The sequence below is a fragment of the Malurus melanocephalus genome, unplaced genomic scaffold (genome assembly GCF_030028575.1).
Source record: "Malurus melanocephalus ecotype Western Australia unplaced genomic scaffold, MMel_1.1 scaffold_688, whole genome shotgun sequence".
In the NCBI taxonomy this organism is placed as follows: domain Eukaryota; kingdom Metazoa; phylum Chordata; class Aves; order Passeriformes; family Maluridae; genus Malurus; species Malurus melanocephalus.
Window position 1 is genome coordinate 222561 of NW_026623920.1, and position 22805 is coordinate 245365.

The window sequence follows — 22805 nt, forward strand, 5'->3', positions numbered from 1 at the left end:
CTTCCAGCTTTTATCAGGGTACTTTTGTATTCAAATAGTTTGGTTTCCTCTGAAACCAAAACTGAACCTGTTAAATTGGGACAAATCTTGTTAACGTTGAGTAATACACCAACATTGTTTTTTTTTTTTTCTCTCAAATAGCTCTTGGAAGAGAAGGACAGTGTAAGGTTTAACCTCTTGACTCCATCTTTAACACAGCTTGATTATGTAGTTATTTTTTTCTCGCTCCCTGCTCTTAGACTGTTGTTAAACTATCTACAAATGTGACTGTAGGATAATAGGAACAGTTTTTTTGTGCTTATGTCTATAAGGGAATTTGTAGTGTTGCAGGAGCACGTCACAGTTCCTCTACTGAAAGGACATTTTAGTAATTTCCACTAGATAATAATACAATGAGAATCACCAGCAAGATAAATCCTTGTTTTCTTTGCATTTCAAAATCTGTCAAGGTAATGCTGTCTCATGTCCACRGAACTTTCTATAGAAAATCTCAAAGAATTTACTAATCTGTTTAAATTATCTATCGAAAGTCTACAGAGACAGACARCTAAAAGCTGAAGTGCCTGTACAGCCCAGAATCTCACCACCAACTGAGCAAGTTGAACCAATTACCTGACTTCTTTAATTGGGAAGCTCCACACAAAGGAATAAATTTGCCCTGAATRCTAATGAAGACCAGAACTGATGTAGTAGGACCAGGTCTTCAGTCTGTATGTAAAATCTGGGGAAACTGAAGTTGGTGTGTTGTGACACCTATTTACTCTACAAGAACAGCAATGTTTACCTTTCTTTTCATTATTATTTTGAACATAGTTGTAATAGGCTACAAATAAACTTGTAAAACAGATTTAGAGAAAGGTGTCTGACTCTGGGCAACTACTAGACAAAGTAAATGTAATTGAAGTGCAGTTGACCAAAAATTTGATCTGTTGCACTCTATTTAAAAAGCAAGTTGCAGAAACTGTCATCCAACATTTTGTGGTTGTATTACATCATGGCTGTTTCAGTTAATTTTAGACTTCAGTTTAAATTCCATAAAAAGCTCCATTTGGCTGCAAAARAGAGAGTAAGCAGTGATTATAATCACATTATCACCACATCTCCTGGCCTGTGTGACTCCCTGCTTCCAGATGGCCAATTTCTGTCTTTTCCCATATRCTGCCTGCTGTAACTTATCCGGATGTTGGCTGCTGGGAACACTTTCTGCTGTCAGATCTTTCTGCTGCAGAGGTTCTTGTGAACCTTCTGGAACAGCATGCTCAGAGTTCCCCCACAYTATGCCTGTGATTACGTCTGCATGACAGTGGGACTCTGTGGTTATCAGTTACTGCACACTGTGCTCTGATTTTATTTCCTGCAAGTCAGAGACTACCATGGTAAAATGATTTTAGTGGCTTGAATTTCTGCCTTATTCATTAATGATTCCCATGTCATCTTGTTGAGAGGGACGTGGTCTTGAATGTTATGATTAACCCACACTATCTGTGATAAAAAGTAAAATCGAGTCTCTTAAAGTTAACTGCTATTTWAAAGCAGCTGAAATTGTCATGATACTAAATAAAAAACTCAGTCTCTTAGGTTCTTAGTCCTAATATAACATATCCTTTAATGAAAAGATGCAAGTGTTTTCTTCCTTTCTGGAAGTTAAGAAAAGGAACATTATAAAGCATTAAAGCTTTTAATTTTAGATTTGCAGRTCTATGTAATAGCTTCAACCTGATTTTTTTTTAAAGATTTAATAAAAGCTGGGGAAAAGGGATCTCGTAAGAAATACCCAGATAAAATGGCAGGGAAAGAAAAATTGATTCAATCACATTTAGATTAGCAAAACAGATGACACTTTTCATTGGTACAGATTATTCAGGCACTCACAATGGTGGTAGTGATGTAAGGTATAATTGAGAGTGCACTGAGGTTAAGGAAACATGGTAAATCCCATTTATGACATGCTGTTCTGCTGGTGAGGAAGTATTACAGGCTATCGTGAACAAGGACTCTTCATTGGAGTTTGCTTTTGTACTTAAGGTTGTGTGCAAATTTAAAGGGCTGTAATTCTTACATCACCACATTTCTGTCATTGAACAGATTCCAAATTTGGCATAGTGATCCTTGTGGGAGGATTCTAATTTTTTATAAAACTTCATGAAAAAGTGAAYTCCTGTAAGTTCTGCTTAAATAGAACTATTTTATAGACAGTCACTGATGAACTGAACACTTCCCTCATCTTGGCAGTTAGGTTTACAATTTTCAAATACTTAACCTCCTATTAAAACCACACCTATTGCACAGAATCATACAATCAGTGAAGTTGGACAAGACYTCTGAGGTCATTGAATCCAATCAATGACCACCACGTAAACTAGACCATGGCTCTAAGTGCCATGCCCAGTCTTGCCTGAAACACTTCCAGGGATGACAATTCCACCACCTTCCTGAGCAGTCCATGGCACTGTTTAACAATCCCTTTTGCAAAGAAATTTTTCCTTAAGTCCAACTTAACCCTTCCCTGGTACAGCTTAAGCCTCAGTCCTCTCATCCTGTCACAGTTTCCTGGGAGAAGAGGCCGATCCCCACCTGGCACAGCCTCCTGTCAGGGAGCTGTAGAGTGATGAGGTCTCTCCTGAGCCTCCTTTTCTCCAGGCTGAACAACCCCAGCTCCCTCAGCCCCTCCTCACAGGACTCGTGCTCTCTCAGACCCTTCCCCAGCTCCTTTCCCTTCTCTGGACTCACTCCAGCACCTCCCTGTCCTTGCAGTGAGGGCCCAGGACTGACACAGCCCTTGAGGTGTGGCCTGAGCAGTGCTGAGTACAGAGGGACAATCCCTGCCCTGGTCTGGGGACACGCTGTGTCACATTCAGCTGCTGTCACCAGCACCCCCAGGGCCTTTTCCCCTGGGCAGCTTCCCAGCCACGCTGTCCCCAGCCCATGGCACTGCCTGGGCTTGCTGTGACCCACGGGCAGAACTCAGCATTTGGCCTTGTTGAACCTCATCCTGCTGACCTCAGCCCATCCATCCAGCCTGTCCAGATCCCTCTGCAGAGCCTTCCTCCCCTCCAGCAGATCCACATTCCCTCCCAACTTGGTGGGGTCCATGAATTTACTGGGGGAGCACTTGATCCCCTCATCCAGATCATCAGTAAAAATACTGAGCAGGACTGGACCCAATACTGAGCCCAGAGGACACCAGGACTGCATGTTAAGTAGGCAGAATAGGCACATAAGTCCAGGGATGACACAGTAATGACCAAGCACAGCACCCTTAACCATTGCTTCAGCTTCAAACCCATCAAGTGGTTTGAAAGTATCTTCCTTGCAGGCCAGGAGACACACTGGAACTGAACTAAAGATGGTACATTCCTGAGGAAGCAGAGAGAACTGCAGTGTGTATAGGAAAAAAAAATGCACTTGACAACTGTTAGGGAAAAACTTACCAAAGAATTTCYTGGTATTTTTATCACCATGCTGGAATCGCAGGCTGTGAACTCTTTCTGCTTGGAGAGGAAGGCTTTTACAAAGGGATGCACATTGATCTGTATACAGCTCATCTGGATACAGAGGCATATAATACACTGCAAATAGTGCAGTGTCAACATTAGAAGTATTTAAGTAGTTAGAAGTATTTTTCTACATTTTTTGTTTTGCATATTAAAAAAGTAAAAGTTAAAATAGAGATGATTAGTTCTTACTAATATGGAAATCTAGACACATCAAATGTATTCTACACAGTATCACATCAAATGAGTTCAGTGGTAGCATAGGAATCTGCAGGAGGGTCCTGTCCACCTCACTTAAAGGCACAATTCCAAAAATAACAAAGTAACTTCCAGTTTCTGAGGGATGCTCTACTGACCCAKGTCTCAGCCTCAGAATGGAGTTAGTAACGACTTACTTGGAGCTGGTTACTAGTACAAAATGTAGCTGAGGAAGACAGATCTGCTGGCATCTGTCAAGAGGCACCACAGCTAAAAGGCAAAAGCAGGGTTTTCATCAACAGAGGTACTCCTCCCTGTGGGACAGCATTTCTCCCTTGACATGTTGTGTGAAGGCTGAGGTACAGGCAAAGAAGCAGCCATCCCAATCCCATACAACTCTCTCCCAGTCCTTATCGCTATCCCACAACCCTCACCCCATTTTCAAGCTCCATCTTTTTTTCTGCCAGCATCAATACCTGTATTACCCCAGTCCATGATGCCCAACTGCCTCTCTGAGCATGTAAGTACCACTTGCCATTCCTTGCTACGGCCGGAGCCAACAGTCCCTCAAAGAAACAATGGAGTGCATYAGCTGTGAGGAACAACAGTAATAGGAAAAGGCAAGTTTTAGAACACAAATGAAAAAGGRAAGGGAATCACCAACCCATGGCAGGACTCATTCACTCTATGTCAGCAGTCTCTTACTTGGAAGTTGCCTTCTTTGAGTTGTTGAACTTGTCATCTCATAGCCCAGTTTCAACCATCAAGAAGTTATTCACATTAGTCTCCACTTTCTCCTGTTTCTTTTCCAYTTCATGACTCCACTCCATGTTTGAACAATTCTGACCCTCTCTCTGGCCTCATCACCCACACATTCCTAGTAACTGCTGACTTCCAACTTCTCAGTGACTCACTGCCAGGCCATCTTATTCACTGTATTTTCAGCTATTTCATCTCAAGGCACCATCATCACATACAAATATTTTACAGAACTCCACCAGGACTGCTTTAAAAATAGCAGGGGTAACTGATAGCTTTAGTTGCTTCCAGCAAGATTAGAGACATGCCGTGTTTGCTCCACAGAAGTGTCAGGGTTGAAGGACCAGACTGCTGTAGGTGTCTGTCTTACGAAGGTTCACAGGTCTCGGCCTCTTCTCCAACCTCAGCACCTTCCTCATCCTCCYTGCTATTTGTCTGAGCCTTCTGCAAAAGTCTGGGGCCTGCCAAGCCAATAACCAGGGCTCCAATTGGAGCAGTGATCAAGATAGCCAAGAAAGCTACGGTCAGTACATCCATTCCATACTTTTCCAGTTGCTCATCTTGATGTCGTCTTGCTGTATCCAGGGCAAGAGAACCTATTGCAGCCTGCAGGAAAGAAAACATTTCTGAGATGGAGCAAATTATCTTTAGCACTGAATGAGGAAAAAAGGGGACCTATCATCAGTCAACTTTTCACAAAAACTTGACACTTTTAGTACATTCAACCCATTCATTCCTTGACCATACATAGCAAAGTAAGTATTATATTACATCTATGAGAACTATTTTCACTTGGCTACGCTTGGAATTTCCTGAGCTAATGAGTTTATCTGGGTGGTTTCCTCCTGTGAAGAACATTGCTTAGCTGCCATTTTATCCTCATTTCTGGAGAATGTATGATTAATGAAATGGGCCACTGTATTGTGTATTGCAGGTGTTAAAATGCCACTTTGAGAATGYATCCTGACAATAGTCAACTAGTAGCAGCTTCTGAAAATTTAATTCACTAATCATGTAATAAGCCTTCCTCCTGTTTTGAATGCTAACTTTTGTTTGCAAGTAATCATGCTGTTGAGGCAAGGTCTAAATGACTTGACAATCACAGAAAATAAAGGAGCAGGAATGTAGCCAGCCTGAGACATCTCTATTAATATGGCTCTCAGACTACTCCTTACCAAAATGATCACAAACTGAAACACATTCCAAGTCTTTGATGTGACTGTCCTTGCAGACACTTCATGTATAAGAGAGAAATGCTTTTACCTTTGTTTTGAGGATTCTGAGAATCAGTATGAAGGCAGCACAATCAGCAAAGGCTGAGTTAAATTTCCTGTGGTGTATGTACAATTCACTGTCATTGTTAAGAGTAAACCCAGGATGCAAGCAAAATACCTGCACATAAAAGGTTTTTCACACACTTTTCAAGCAGACTTAGAGTGTTTTAGAATATGAACTGTCAATAAACTACACCCTGCTGACATTGAGATTGAATCTAGTCCTGTTTACTGCTGTGCTAGTTACAGGGAGCCTTGCTAAGGAAATACATTTAGCCTGSAGTGAAAGTGAGGTTGGATTGTTTACCTGGACTGTGGCTTTAGGAATCCATGCCAGTGAGACAAATACCTTCTCCTTGAAATCAAACCCAGCAAAAGACACCATCAGGAATGTTGCTATGATTCGCACAACTAGGGCAATGCCTAATATAGCAACACAGAACCCTGCAACAGACAAACACTTCTCAGTATTTTTGTGCACAGGTGCTTTCGGGATTTTGAGTTTTCTGGGTCAGCCATAGTCTGCTATGTTTTAGATTTCTTTACAGAGATTCTTGCAAAGCCAGTAATGAAAACTGCATAATTTGTGAATGACCTTACCAACGGTTTCAGGCCTAAGAGATGTAACAGACACTTCTGCTCCAATTAAACCRAAAAGGAAAGGCTGAAAGATATTCCATGCAATTGCCACAATCTTTTCTATTTCCCTCTGCAATGAAAACAAAACCAATCTGTAAATTCACAAAAAGATGGCCAATAGACACAAGAGTTAAGTAATCATAGGACAAAGTGAAAATGCTTCATAAAAATTGTCCAGAATTGCTCCTCCCTCTTTGAGTAATACTAAAAGATTCAAAATCAGTTGCACACCTTTTGAAGGTCAGACTGTGTCTACCTCTCCTAGTAAATAAGGGTTTGATGCCATGAAAAGAGAAATAAAAAGCACTGATGTTCAAACAGTAACAGAGCAGTTTTCAGAGAAGARGAGGAAAATAAATCATTGTTGATTTTCAGTATTTAGAAAGAGGTAATTTCAACAGCTTTGCCATGAAGCGTCTGAGCCTTTGGAAACTGCATGCTTAAACATGTTCTTTCATTTGTAGCTGTACMGAGTCAGACTCTCCCAAGTTTCAGTCATGACCTAACTCTGGTYATGCTGCACTCAGTCAGAGGCTGCTCTTCAGGTCAGCAGCAGCAAAGTTAGCCTGAGCAAGTCTGAAATCACATACCACTAACAAGTGCTGAACTTTCCACTGCTATGTCTTGTACAAAGGCAAAACCATCTTTTCTCCTCGTATCTGAACTTTCCACAATTTTCCTAAAACGACTGCTGCCAGGATAAACAGGAATCTTCCACTTATATGAAAAGGTACACATTATATCAAATATCACTTGTCTTTTAATTAAGTGGGTTCTACAATAGCAGATGAACTTTCAGGCTGGAGTGTGTGGAAAATATAAGTGCAGTGCTCTGTCACTTAATAATCAGTCCGGGCCTAGACCCATCCTGTCCTTGGTRTTCTCTGTGGGACTGGTCCTGCAACACCTCTTGCTCTTCAGTCAATGGAATGGTAGGTTACTGTCATACAAAAACTTCTGTAACCTTAAAGAAAATGAGGTGTAAATATGCATACTTCTAAACATAATTTGCCTAATTTCTCTTTGTTATTCCACCCTTTTCATTTCTGGCAAAATTTAAAGAAAAACAACAAAAAATTGAAAACCCCTCTTTACAGGTTTCAGCCTGTTTACCACCCATTTAACTGTTCTGGGTATAGGTACAATGTTCATTGTCTGTAGACAATGTTTGCCAAGTGCCTTCCACYACAGACAGTGGGAGGCCATGGCCTTTGAGAAGCTCAGCAGGAAAACCTTGGTAATGTACTGAGTACACAGCAGGCAGACATGTCTGGCTCTATCTGAGAAAAAACACCTGAGGCCTTTGACATCAATATATTTAAGGCCAAGAAGCTTCATTCACATATCAAGAGAATTTAAACTAAGCCTTTATTGACTGCATTACTCTTTCAAGGTCCTTCCTCCTGAAACAGTTGAAAAGCTTTTCAATAGAGAGCTTGATCAGTTGTAATATCCTTAACTAGTTAAGTCTCAAGAAGAATTTTTCATGCTTTAAAAGTGGACAATCATAGTTTCTTTTCATAGTTGTAAGAAACCTTGAGATCTCAGTGAAGTCAGGGTCTACATGGGGATAATGTCATGGACTCTGCTATATCTGGTCCTTACCTTTTTCCTACTGAATGTCACAATGCTACAGCGGTGGAGAGAAAGATGCCCTCAAAACATTAAATGTAGATGGTATCAAATAAAAGAGGCAGTGAGACATAGGCAGGCACAGAAAAGCAGTGGGGCAGCAGCATAAGATGAAGTAGGCTTAGCACCAAGAGAAAGTTACTGAAAAGCAGTCTTTTCTATGGTTTTTGTATGGTCTTACATCATCATTTATTGTGCACACCCTGCTCTCTAAATTATTCAAATTACCCTAGCTGGGATTTGGGATAGGTGAGAGTGGACAATTAATGACTGTTTTTCATTTCACCCCCTCCCAAAGCACAGGGAACAAACCCGCAGGGTACTCAGGCCAGGTCCACAGCTGTATCTTGGATACCCATTTGTAAATTTTACCATGAMGTGACTGTGTATGGACACTCACAGGGCTGGGAATTAAAAGCTTTGGATTGCTACTGTCAAGTGCCTTCACAACTAAGTCTCTGTCACATAGCTTRAAGTATCTAAGAAAAGCTGAGCTTTTTTCTATCAGTATGCCAGGCTCTGTATTGATATCTACTGACATACATGGTAACCTTCTGACATGGTAAATGCTAAGGACTCCTAAAATGAATGCAAAATGTGCTGCTTGGTGGGTTTTTTGTTTGTTTGTTTTTTAAATCTGTACACCCTCTAACACATCACAAATAGACCATTAGCTCTCCTCACAGAAGTTGAAGCTCCTGTCAGGCTGTACATTCACCAAACTTTAGATATGGTATGCTTCTTATATAAAMATTCACCTTTTCATCAGACCATCCCACACCTGCAACAAAAGCTAAGACTAACGTGCAGAGCCCTCCTGATCCAGGGAAGCCAAAGTAGATGCTGCCAAAAACAGCAAACATGGACAGTCCAAGTACAAAATATGATCTCTTCCATGCCAGAGATGCCTGCAGCCAAGGAGACAGACAAACAAAAACGTAAGTTTCGTTCAGAAATCAAGGAAAAAAGTTACTCCAGTTAATTTTGAAAATAAAAACTTGAAAAGAAAAATAAAAATGAATCATTTTGAAGGAATTWAAGCTTTCAAGCGAGAYTTGAACTGCTCAGTTGGATGAAGGATTTCTTTTTTTGGACATTAATTCCCAGGAATACAAATTTTGAAAGTGTAATGTTTTCTTTCCTCTGCCCATCCAAAACGTTACTGCCAATAGGCTTTTTTTTTTTTATCACAAGGAACATAATGCTCTGTTCTAGCAGCTCTGCCTCAATCCTGACAGCAGGATTTTCTACCTGTGCAGTCAAGTACTACTACAGTTTATCCAAYAAAAGGTGAAATCTTTGCCACCAAATGTTTTTAAGGACAGGAATGCTCTAGTTTTATTTCATTTCAGTCTCACAGCAGACAGTTATCTACCATTGTTCCTAATTTCTATCTGTTCAGCTCTTCTATCATACTTCTTACGTTATTTAATAAGAAAATTTGGTGCCACTGGGGGCCGCAGATGGTCTGAATACTGATTTTCATAGTCCTGAATGTATCGGCTTTCTTTTACAATTTTCTGTTAATTTAATTACCCATTGATAGAAAATTCATCTACCACTTTCTATAAATGCAGTTTTTATGGAAAGCAGCACATTCAAATTACACTAATGATGATTAATACTAATGATCAATCACTTAAAATCTCCAATGCATCTGCTTTATTAATTTTTAATTTTAGGCCTAYTGGATACATCTTAAAGAAGTCAATGTGTCATACATCAATCTAATAAATTATTATTTTACTGTCTGAAATGGGTATCAGACCCTTCCTCTTTTACRTGTGGACATTTCCAGTACCTTCAAGGAGAGCAGAATGGTGAGCTGGGTTCCAAAATTCCATCAGGAAGGACTCTGAGATCATACATTTTTATTGGTGCAGTAGATAAGTAAACAACTATAAAACACATCYTCACTTGATAAGTTTTGCAATCTGGAAGCTGCTAGCACTGTAAAAAGCTTTCCCTAAAACCAGCTTCACAGGAAGCTTGGAAATGAATAACTAAAGAAAACAATCCCTTAGCAAAGAATCTCTTTATTACAAAAAGGTGGGRTTTTATTTTTACTGGGTTTTTACCTGATCATGGCTTGGGAAATATCGAATAAACATTCCCAGAATTCCCCCAGTGGCTATGCCAACAGCAACCTCCAGCACTCCACGGAGCACRTTGTACAGAGTGGAACCTATTTTGGCAAAAGAAAAACAGGTTCAGTGAGCCATACACAGACCTTTCACTCAAACCATGCTCTAGACCTATGAGAGTGATTTCAGGACAGTGGAATTAATTACTTTAAGTTATTTGGGGCAAAGGAGTTCAGGAGGGAACCTATGGGCCTGAAAGAACTGGATGGTGCAACTTTCTTTTTCTGAAAGCTCATGCCAAGAAAGTGCAAGAGAAGTCAGAGAAAGAGCCACTGCAAGAACATTGCCAAACCCAGTGAAATTTCAAAGCATGATGTTGGGCATGCAGGGATCAGACTTGGCAGCTAAGGGTGAAGTCAGCAAAAAACATTCTCTGAAAGTTATTGTGACCCACACTAAGAGCTGAAAACRTTATACTAACTTTTGAACATGGGTAATTTCCATCTCAGGATTTAAGGCTATACATGAATTTTATAAGGAGATGCCATTAAWTTACAAACTGATTAGCCATAAAAAGCACACATTCTTCTTCACTGTTCTGCATTTCATTGTGTACACATTAACCAACGTACCAGAGGAGAAAGCCATCCCAAGGCAAGTGTTGAAGCCTGTGATAGCCAGAATGTCATCAATGCTGCCAGCTGCCATTAGCAAAGTTGGAACACCTTTCTCCACCCCATATCCCCCAGCTTGTAAAATCAGCATTGAGGGAACCACCACAGCAGGGGAGACTGCACCTAGAACAAAACTGAAAACACATAGGTCTCAAAAAGAACTAAAAAACTGCAAAATGTTCTGACCTTAATTCTKCTGAAATATAAATAAACAGATGTTTATGGAAGGTATTTTCCCTAAACTTTGCCCTCTAATTACAAGCAGGGATATTTCTATGCAGATCTGCAGGCAGCTCTTACTTTCTGCTCAACTCAATAACTTTAAAAGTAATGGGCTCCACAGACTAAAACTGGAGTCTACACTGCAGGTCAGTCCCTGATAGACACCTTGATTGTCCCATTTAGAAACCTGGTCTAGACATKCTTATGACTCAGCAGCCCATATTCTTCTCACAAAACTCGATGTGTGTCAGAGAAGGAGTTCACCCATCCTGTTCTAGTAAATAGGTCTGGACCAAGTCCGCCAATTTAGACAGAACTAGTTGGAAAAGGTCTTCTCTTCAAGCACATTCCTCTAGAATATACCATGCCATATCCTCATCCTTGACTTGTGACAGGAAGGCTCTCCCATGTGCATCTGTCTGTGAGGAAGTGCTGAATTCCAGTATGAAGACTCTCCAAATGGTGATAYAATTTTCTGTCCCTAAAGGCCCCCTGTGTTGTGGTTCAAGACTCAGGGATTGCACCATCCTTCTTCCTTCTTCAAGTGCTCAGGTCAAGAACACAGAAGAGTCATGATGCAGCCTGAAAATGTGACCTTTAAATGAGCCACAGGGACAGACATAAATGGTAAGCAAAAGACCACAGAGGCCAAGCACAGCYTCTCAACTGGCATTGAACTGAGGTTTTCCTTGGCATAGAGAACTATCCACACTTGGACCATTCAGCTGCAGCCCAAAACCAGGCACTTKTGTCAGTGAAGTTGGAAAAAGAAGAAAAGGCAGTACGTTACCCTAATATAAATCCCCATTGCCATGGCAAAYGCAGGAATAAGTAGGCAAGGACAGCAGCTGTGCAGGTTTCTGAGAGGCATGGTCCGAAAGCAAGCCGTAAACACACGCCTTTGAGCTTCTTGAGAGCCTGCAATAATAMAGGCACCAGAGTTCAATATCCTTGGCTTGACAGAGAGGAAAAACATTTACAATCTGATATGGTTTTATTAAAGAATCCTGTTTGAGCTGCATCATAGGACCTGACGTGGCCTAAGCCAGAGATAGGCCCAAACCCAACTCAATTCAGATATAAAATTTCAAGTATGGCAGTGAATCTAGGTTTGACAAGCCTCCTGTAAGACACAGGAAGGAATGACAGAAAATTCTGTTTGGCTTCTTCTTATTTGCTCCATCCACAAAARATTTTATCTATAATCCCAGAAGCTGCATGAGCACCCCCAAAAATGATTTCCAAAATCTATGAACAAATCATGAAATGTTGTAGAACTGCATAAACTTGGTATAAGGAGACAAGCATCTTTCAGCTGTCTCTCGCTTGATATTCAGAGGTTATGCTCCTTTTGGCTCAGCAACTTAAAAAAAWCCAAACTGGAATATTTACTTGTAACAGCTATCTTTAATTAGYCACAAGCATGAGTCTGCTAGGACAGGTCCCTAATTTTGACATGGAATAAAAAAWAWWWTWAAAAAAAMCCCAATGAGTTCTACTTTTTACCAYTCCAGTTTATCCCAGCATAAACAGGGCTGAGCAGAGAAAGTGACTTCTTTGTCTTTATGGTTTCAATTACATGAGGAACAATTGTAACTGCATCCAAGCATTGCCACACAGAGAGTCCAAACTACAGTTTCATAACCACATGGAAGAAAAATGAGTCAAAAATGAAGTTCCCTCAGCAAGAACATTTGTCATGAAATAGAAACAAATGCAATCTCACAGAACTGGGCATCCAAGCTGCATTTAACGACACACCTGCTCATACAGCTTCAATGTCTTGGAAAACTAGATGRTGATAATATTTGAAAATGGACATTTTTCACGATTGAAAAAACCTTAYTTTCCTAAATAACTGAAGCATTGGCAACTCTAGGTTTTCTTGGTTAAGAAAAATCAGTTTAGATRTTCTAATCTACCTGTACTTTACCTAAGTTTTATATTAACTCTAAGTGGTTCCTTGACCAGGTAGGGGCCAGTATGCTACAGCTTTACTTCAGCCAGCTCATTTTTAATAAGCAAAACMTTGCCTTCATAAATTTATAGAATATCATGTTTTGCAGGGTGCAGAGACTATTYTTTGTTCACAGGACTGTTATGGGCTTCATTGTGATGTGAATTATTGTTTCAGTAGTGCAGGAGGACCCATACTTGCAATTACCATTTGCATTAAAATGGTGATGATTAAAAAAAGTAAAAAAATTCACAGAGGGTTTACATTTTTTTGGTTGAGTTTTTTTGATTTCTGTCCACACAAAAGCATTCTCTTTCAAGGACGGGGGATCCCTTCCATTACTTTAGTTTTTCAGTGCAAACTGACAGGGRGTTTCTCAGAAAGTGTACTCTTCCTGACAGATCATGACGGAGCATACATTCTCAATTTGTGCTGCTCACAAAATTCAGGAAATGAAAATAAGAAAAAAAAAAAAGTTTTATTCAGGTTTTTTTGGACTGCTTGCCTACTGTACAGGTCCAACTGCCAATATTAACATACACATAGGAACTATGCTTTGTGTAATAATCTAATCTGCAGATGCTCCAAGACTGAGCAGTTCAATAYTTTAAAATGAATCAGTTATTCAGATTTTCTGATAATTGTTGTGTATTCTCCCTCATGCAAATGGCTGGTGCCATACCTTTGCATCCAGGCCGAGTCCTGCTCGGGTCAAGATAATGGAAAGGGCAATATTCCTCAGTGCTGCAGACCAGCGTAGSTTTATCTGGACAAGGTCACTGATGAACCAGGTATTGCGGATTAAGAAACCAGCAAGTAACATCCCTTAAATGAAAGCAAATAAGCTCCTGTCAAATTATTTTCTTTTTCTATTGCATGAGAAAATCTTGCATAGCACTCTTAAAAACAGACAAGTCACGTATTTGTGAGAGAAAAAGAAACAATGTGTATTYTGAATTATGAACCACATTTTAACAATGGGATTGATGCATGAAAAGAGATAAACACATTTAATTCAGTGAAAGTGGCCTAAGAACATACCAGGTCACCAGTTAATAAATCAGCAGGGTGCTAATACACAGCTTTAGTTTGAGTCAAAAGAATTTGCCTTTGCTCACCAGATGCATGTCATACTTACAATAAGCAAAGATGCTATGCATCCTTTAGGATTTTTTTTCTTGTTAGCTTGTTTTAACATAAAAATAGGAAGATCATCTAATATTGTGTATTTATCTCAGAAGTTGGGAATTGTTAAAAATCCTCTCATGTGTAARAAATGCAGGTATCACAGGAACCATAATGCTGCATTCATTGAGAAATACAATCTAAACCAGCTTGTAATTGGACATTTTAAAGTGCTGTGGCAATGAGACTCTTACACAAAGAGGGGGCAAAAAGAGGAAGGGAAATCAGAAACTTTGTCTTATCCTCTATTTAAGCTACTTGCAAGATAAAATMTTTTGCAAATATTAGTAAAATTGTCAAATCAGAGGCTTCCTGAAAAGCTAGTGAAGCCATAGCATTGGAAGGCTATGGAAAAGTACAGGAAAAGTTGACCTTAAGTACAGATCTACAGAGATTGTGAGTCCTGATGATTCAAAGATACATTTTTGTGGTATAATTTTGTATTAGTCATGTTTAGAAACAGGAAACAAAAAATAAACCCYAACAAAAATRAACAAATCACTGTGCACAAGTTGGTCCCAGCTTGGTGTGAGCCCTGACTGTGAACTTGACTTGTCCCAAGACACTCTAAACTTTCAGACACTGCTCTTTCCACCACCTCTTGGAAAAAAAMCAGTGTATTAATTAATCTGGGGTACCTCATGACAATTATATCAGGCTAGCACTATGATCACATGCTTTTTGCAATATTTGCATGAGGTCCAAGTCACAGAAACTACCCTGATCTAGTACTTAACATAAAAATGTCCAGCTCAAAGGGTATCTTCACTCATCTGCTCCATGCTGCYTGCTGCAGAAAACCCTAAAATACACTATGTGGCTGTTTCAGCAAAACAGAGGCCCACTATAAGGGGCTTAAGTGCTCAGCCAACCACCCTACACTCTACTGCACCTGGCAAAAGCAGGTTAAAGGCATGCAAGAGCACAAAGTTTGTATATTTAATGTAAAAACAGAATATTCAAAGACATAGTCTATCTTGTCTTCTGAGTCATAGATTCTCAAGTTTTCCTCAAACACTGGGATCAGAACAATGAACTCAACAGACATGTGCTGTCATGCTGATGTTTCTGTTGTCCWGCATTACCTGTCTGACAAGCAGTTTCATGCTCAACTCATAATTTTCAGATACAGATGTAATTAAAAAACTCCCAAAGAAACAGAATCCAAATGGTCAGAGATACTTTTATTTGTTTAAGGGGGATGTTTACTTAGAAAGGGCAGGCTYCCTGCATGTGACATTCTGTGCTCATATTGCTGCAGGCTTGCAAGCCATATGCAAAACTTCCCTCCTCTCATTTGAATTCTTTCTCTGTGGTGAAACCAAGCAGAGCAAGAGCACACAGGCTGCCTGGACGGAGCCGCACACAGAGCTCCTGTGTGAGGCACAACAGCAGCTGTGCAGAATCACAGAATTCACACCTGTGCTCTACAGACCCCCTCTGCCACGGAGTTTTACTGTCTGCCAACAGCTTTACTCATTTGTGCAGTGAGCACAGTGAGGAGACAGGATACAGCTCGTTGGAAGAACCTGGAGTCTCATTTCCAACTTCGCTGACATCACAGCACTCCTCAATATTGTACAGATCAAAGCAAATATAAAATCTCCTCTAGGAAAGAAACCTGGAAAAATTCTGAAGATGTCAGAATTACCATTACTTTCATCTCCCATTTCTATTTTGCATTTCTGTGTAAAATAAAATAGGATGTTGATGTGAAAAAAAATTATGAATGAATGAGAACAACTCTTTGCAGAAGAATTACTCCTTGTGAATTTATTTTCTCAGGTTTCCATTATCTTGAGATAAAGGAAGGAGAAGAATGAAATCCTCTGGACTACCAGTAGCGGGGAATTCCTGTAATGTTCCCTTTGGAAAATGTTTTCATTGTGTAAGATACTAATGAAACAGCTCAGCAATAATTTTGCAACAAAATAACGATTCTACTGTAAAATKATATCTAGATTAAGATTGCTGTTTGGTGTTATTATTAAGTAACTCTGACAGAAAGATATGAAGGACAATAAATTTTGAGTCTGTAGRCATACAGTTCTCTGACCCACAAAGAATTAAGAAGAGAGCCTCAGYAACAATTTCACCTGAACCAGTCTGGGGAATTTTGCACCTTTTCAGAGAGGACCACAAGAAGTCATTTGGAAAATATACAGATTTTGAGTGTGACACACTTTGTTTGTTCCCAATCCAAACATGTCTACCATACAGTTATTGCCTGATGGTTTAAACAATACAAAAAATGCAGGAAGAAAAGAAAGAAGAATATCTTACCCAGAAGAGCAGGGAGAGGGGGTAGTGTTCCTATTTTAATGAATCCAAAAATTTTACCTCCRATGACAGCAAAGAAATAAATTAACATAATTCCAAACAGATTTCCACCTGGGAGACTCTCAGCCCCAGTTATGGACCAAACCACAGCCCAAAACAGGACCRCGAATGCAACTGAAACAGAATAAGAAATAATTCATATTTAAGCATCTCCCAGAAACAACTTTTTTGTTAGATCACATTTGTTTTTCTATTACAGAAAAAAGTTACCATGAGCTTTAGAAATAAAATTACTTACCTTAAAAATYAGTTTAATYGTAACAGTGCAATGAATCTTTGATGGTCCCTAAACTGAAGGTCTGATTTTACAGGTGCTAAAATACTTCAAAATTGGTAACAGGAACATCATTAGAAATGAAAATGAATTTAGTGAGSCTTGGTGGGCTGTGACAAGCACTTCACTGGTTCCAAACTTAAAGCAAACACTTTCACTAACTTATCTTGCATTCATTTATTTTCCTTCAGCTACCTCAGAACCACAGTAAAATCTGCTGCTGAAAGGCCTGGCATATCTTCAAGCTGATGACTGCAGCTCCARTCTAATTTTTAAAACAATTGATGCATAATTTTTTGGCTGAATGTGTTTGGGCAATACACTGTTATCCCTGGGAAAAAAATTCTGAGGAGGGCCATGTCTCTGGACATCTGGAGTACAGGTACTTCCCTTRATACAGCAATCACAGGAGGATAATACAGAGGGGGAAAAATCGTGAAAAATATTATGGGAACAGTAAGTGAATGCATAAGATGTGTGAAAACATTATGCTCTTTCAAGGTTCACAAATCTGTTCCTATAGTTGTCCAACAAGAAAAGGCATGCATACAGAAAAAAGCAGAAGACTGAAGGAGAAGAAAARAAAAAACGTTGAATAAATGTATTGCATGTTCAGATTGGATTTTTCTTAATCTTAATTGAGGGTGACAGGTGGCAAAGGGAAGACCGGTGGATTTCCAAACATAAAAGCCTAAGAATTCCAAGTGGCTGTGGAAGCAGTCAAAGACACGCAAAGTGTCTTTTGTTAGGAAAATTTTTAAATAACTGGTTAGCCAGGCATTTCTTTTGGGAGCTCTCAGTTTAGGGCAGAAACTAAACAAAATGAGTCAGTTTGCCTTGTAGTGAAGACTCTTTGCAAACCTGGGGTATCAAGACAAAAATCAGGAGGTCGTTCTTCAGATAAAAACAATTTGCAGTGCAAAAACATAGGTACCACAGTAAACACATAAGAGAGACTAGAGAAACAAAAACTGTACATTTAAATCTTTGTTTCACGGTTGGGTTTTTTTTCTGGCTAAAACATTTGAACAATGGTGTGATAAGTAAAACACAGATATTTCCATTCACTATTTTCAATAAGGACAATGGGTATTCAGAGAAGCAAGTAATTAATTTGCCATTTCTCATTTTAATTAAAGTCTGTCTCTCTTACATACCATTTGTCACTRTTTGGGCCAGTAAACCCTGAGGAGGACATGCAAATATTCTCCTCCATGTTCTTGCAGGTGCTGAAGAGCCTGCTGTTGGTTCAGGAGGTTGCTGAATGCAGTGGTTCAAGAGAGCAGTTTCTTCTGTTTGTATATTCCCATCAGTAATTTTGGCATCTGCTACTGTTCCCTGCAGAAGGAAAACAKGGAGACTCCCTCAGAAGTGGCACTGCATGTAGTTGAAGTAGTGTGCAAGACCTGAAGTCAGCTGAGATGCACTGCCTACAGGTGGCTGCATTAAATAACCACTGTAGGAATGTCCAGATTTGTTGTATGTTTGGCATTTTTGGTTCTGTGCTTGTTTTTTTGCGTGGCACAAAGGACTGTGTGTGAGAGACTGCAAGACATTTGCCTTTTTATCTGCAACTGGCAGGCTCCTGTCCCAATACAAATAGCACCTGTGCAGGAACAATATTTGCATATTTGATGAAGAAACAATAATAACAGGCCAGGCTCAGCTTGTCTCGTGTACAAAACTAAACATTTATTAATATTTTCTACAATTTAAAAAGGTTCTGCTTCCAGACTAGATTTCACAATACAGTTAATGATCAGCATCATTCCTGTGAGACAGTGAGTTTAATATAACTCCTAAATAACTTCTGTTGCAAAGCCTTGAACCAAAATAACAAAACAAAGATGAAAGAAGCAGCACAGCTGGCTAGTACAAGCATTACTCACATGATCCATTGCAGGAAGGCTCAAGCTGGTAAGTCAAAGTAGAGATGGAGAAATACTACCCTGGGAGTTATTCCCTTCAAGTTCCTTGAAGCTGTTCTCTTATACTGGTACATCTACTTAYCCATATTCATAGCCAAAGCACTTTTTGACCATTTTTGGATATGCATCTCACTTCTTTTTAGCATTATTTTTGACAAGTTAATCATCTACCTTCCCATATGATTCTTCATGTCAACATATTGTCATACTGCAGACATGGAATTGTGCCTATAATGTGGTTTGGCCCTTCTCCAGTAATAGTTCCACATTTCTGATTATTTTTCTGTCTCTTCCCTCTCTCTCTCTTTCCATATATATTWATATATTCCTTACTCAGAGTCGTGACTGGAACACAAATCTCATGAGCTTTCAGCGTGCAGTTACTTGTTTATCAACCCCATGATTCTGTGATCACCAAGTGCATAAAGATGTACTATACAGATACCTATATGAGATRCACACAATACTATATGCTTACTTTTAAGTGTCTTTTGAGAACTTCATTCTTAAAAAAAGGAAAAAGGAAAGGAAAAGGAGGATTCCCTCTGACTAGCACTGCATTTACGATTCCAGTTAATTACCTCACTTTGCTCATGCATGGGAACCATGCCATTTCTGTCATAGACTGATGGATCAGAATCTTTACTGTCATTTCTATCATCTTCCTTCACCATAGTTGCAAACCTAAATAAAGAAATAAAGGTGGAAATGTTAAAGAAAAGCAAATAATCACTTTTTTTTCAAATGGGCGACTTCTCAGTGACGTTCTCTTTTACCCATAGATCAGGTGAAAAAATCCTCAGAGCCCAATTACAAATTTAATGGGGTTTGTGTGTCTCTGTATGCTGTAAACAAGAAAAACAGACAGAAACTAACAGAAGAACAGCATTAAGCTTACAAATTCAAGCACTAAAAAAAATTTTAAAAAAGTCCAATTTCTAAAATCAGTATGATCTGTGGTAACCTCTTCATTCCTCCTTAAAAGTATAGCTGTAATACATCTTTATTTATTTGTGCCTCCTTTCAGCACATAATGAAGGTTATTTGCTGTCAGCACCACGTGGCAGGACCATTAGTTTTGAAAGGGTACATGACAGTGCAAGCGACCATTTAATAAAGTTAGAACAATTATAGTTTCTAAAATCCTAAGAGGATTCTAGATCTTCAGGAGGGGACATTTTTCCCCTAACTTAAGACTGACTGATCCAGGTTGATTTTTTCAGAGTAATTTAAAGAAAGTGCTTCTGTTTAGATGCCAAAAACACATTGACTGAGATCTAAGAAAGAGAAGATGCCAGTTTGAAAAAAGATCAGGACTTTTCACAGCTTGCAGTCTGACTAAACATTTTTTRCTGATTATATCCCATGGAGCTACTTCTCAGAGTGGGAAATAAGATCCAMGTCAGTTTTGGGTTATTATCACTGTATTTGCTCACTCTAACTGGTCCATATCTTGTCCATAGATTCTAACAAGAGATATGGCAGTGCACTGTTTTGTATGTCATATGTTTTTTTGCTAAAAATGTTTACTGTAGCTTCACAAGTGCGAGCCAGCAAGGGGGGCTTACATATATCTGGAGATAAGGCTTGACAGTGTCCTCTGTTACAGCAAAGGCTGGAGATATTCTCCATTAGCTAAATTCCTTCAAGTCTTTTAGATTGCTCTGGCCATATAAAACACCAGTGATGTTAAGCCAAAATTTTTGAGCCAAGAAATTCCACCCTTGCTAAATTGTTGGAGGTAAGTCAGAGCTGATTGTCACAATTATCAAGCCTCAAGTTTAAAATTAAATATTTGATATTTGGGAATGACTGACGCCATAAACAAAGGCATGGGCCTTTGTAACACCTATAAAGTTTTCTTTGATATGCTCTGGTATGAAATTTGTCTGAGGCATGGCCAAGTCAAAGAGGAAGAATACAGAACTATAGGCAAACACTTTCAGTATGTTCTAAGTCAATATTTTTGCTTTTTCCTTCCCTTTTTACAAGTAATGTGCTTATTTACTCAAATTCCAGTACTTTTCTGTATTTTTAATTAGTACTTGTGGAACCAAATAGTTATGTTCTTCGAGTTTTTAAAATTGTATCAGTGGTACTTTTGATTTGGTTTTTTTTTATCCTTTCATTGAGACTGGGAACTTACAAATGCCAGTCATGCCCTAAGTGGAATAGAAAGTATCAGACACCGACCAGTGTCTCCCTCCTTCCCTTCACTGACCAAGTTCCCAGGGTTTATGTGGGAATGTATATATATATATATATAATTTTGTAGTTGGTTTGTGTGCAGGCAAAGGACAGAAGGATACTGTTCTCCATCCAGCTTTGCACAGGCAACATCCCCAATCTGGGAATCACGTAGCTGTTGACACAAAATTCATTAATCCTTCTGAGAAAGGCAAGTCYACCCTGCCACAGCTCCAGCTCCTGAAAGCACTGTTCACAGCAGCAGGTGGGAAAGATTGACTAAGCAGGGAKATGGAATTCTCTGTTTAACAGGAACAGTTTCAAGGAGTGAATGAGGTGTCTTATAGTGCTGTCCTTATCTGTTTTGTGGCAGGTCCTCATCCTGCTAGCAGGATCAAGAACTTACTTTCAAGAACCGTCCTTTTGGATCAACGGCATCAAAATGAGTAGTTAGTGTATTTATGTTAGTGTGGGTCTTTGGAGGTTCATAGGTTTGGGTTGTTTTTGGGTTTTTTTTTGGGAGGAGGGGTTGTTTTGGTTTTTAGATTTCACCTTCCATGCAAACAAAATCAGTGATTAAGAAATCACTGAGCGGAATTTATACCTCAGGGTGAAGGCCTGTCCTATGGAAATCAGCCAGCAACAGACTTATTTTACTGACTCCCTGTAAAATACACTTTTCTTGTTTTGAAAACAGAAAGGTTTTATTAGATCCTCCCATTTTAGCTCTTTTGTAGTGAGGGAGGGAGGGCTGACTGACAGGGACAGCCACCTGCGTGCCCATACTATGAAATCACCCGGCTGCTTCAGCTGCTCTCGTTCTGCACACAGAAGGTACAGAAAGCAAAGCAAACAAAACACCACAAACACCATYACAGCAACTGGCACTCCGGATTAATAACGATTAAAACACCCAAACCACCATTATCCACAAAAAGCTGCTAAGTAAACCCGGCGCAACCCCTTCCCTGCCAAGCCTGTATCAGCTTCCCTCAAGTCCCCGCTCCGGCCACAGATCTCCAATAGGGCAGAGAACTCATTTGGGGCACGGTGGGGCTGTAACAGGGCAGAGAACTCATTTGGGGCACGGTGGGGCTGCAATAGGCAGAGAACTCACCGGGGGCACAGTGGGGCTGCAATAGGGCAGAGAACTCACTTGCAGCACGGCGGAGCTGGATTAGGGCAGGGAACTCATTTGGGGGAACGGTGGGGCTGCAATAGGGCAGGGAACTCACTTGCAGCACGGCGGAGCTGGATTAGGGCAGGGAACTCATTTGGGGCACGGTGGGGCTGCAATAGGGCAGAGAACTCACTGGGGGCACAGTGGGGTTGCAATAGGGCAGGGAACTCATTTGGGGCACGGTGGGGCTGGATTAGGGCACTCACCTGGGGCACGGTGGGGCTGGATTAGGGCACTCACCTGGGGCACAGTAGGGTTGCAATAGGGCAGAGAACTCACCTGGGGCACAGTGGGGACCGGAGCCAGGGTCCCTCTCCTAGCGCGGCCTCTCCGCGGCGCGACCCCGAGCGCGGGTCCGTGAGGGGACAGCCCCCGCCCCGCGCCCTCAGCAGCGGCGGTGCCGCTGGAACAGCCTCAGCAGCCTCGGCTGCTCCTCCCTCGCTGCTGCCGGCGCTCCAGGCCCTCCTCCAGGGCACAGCTTCCCCGTGCCGGCAGCTGCAGCCGGGGATGTGCGAAGCCGTGCTGGAATGGAGCTCCGCAGGAAAGGAGGCAGCACACGGGCCCCGGGCCRAGCTGGCAGATCGGTGGGAGCAGAGCCGAGCCCATCCACGGCTCAGGATACCTGTCAGGGCACCCAAAGAAGGAGGGTTTTGTGTCTTTCATAGCCAGTCTTCCGTGACATTCATCGTATCCTATACACGCGAGAAGGATTTTCTGTGCTGCCTATACACCATCCTTTACYGCAGACTACAGCACTSGAMGARTCGGAGGTTTGGTG

The 22805-nt window shown here is 40.5% G+C and overlaps 1 protein-coding gene across 1 annotated transcript; it reads right to left on the minus strand.

Annotated features, from left to right (window-relative positions):
• Positions 1-320: 320 nt before the first annotated feature.
• Positions 321-22745, minus strand: LOC130584265 (sodium/hydrogen exchanger 9B2-like). The gene is made up of 12 exons (XM_057384139.1): positions 22307-22745; positions 19242-19344; positions 17890-18070; positions 16402-16572; positions 13616-13758; positions 11767-11894; positions 10713-10888; positions 10075-10181; positions 8755-8904; positions 6326-6434; positions 6033-6169; positions 321-5057 (listed from the first exon to the last, which is right to left on the minus strand). The coding sequence occupies exons 2-12, from the start codon at positions 19332-19334 to the stop codon at positions 4818-4820; spliced, it is 1635 nt and encodes a 544-aa protein (XP_057240122.1). The 5' UTR covers positions 19335-19344; positions 22307-22745; the 3' UTR covers positions 321-4817.
• Between the last annotated feature and the right edge of the window lie 60 nt (positions 22746-22805).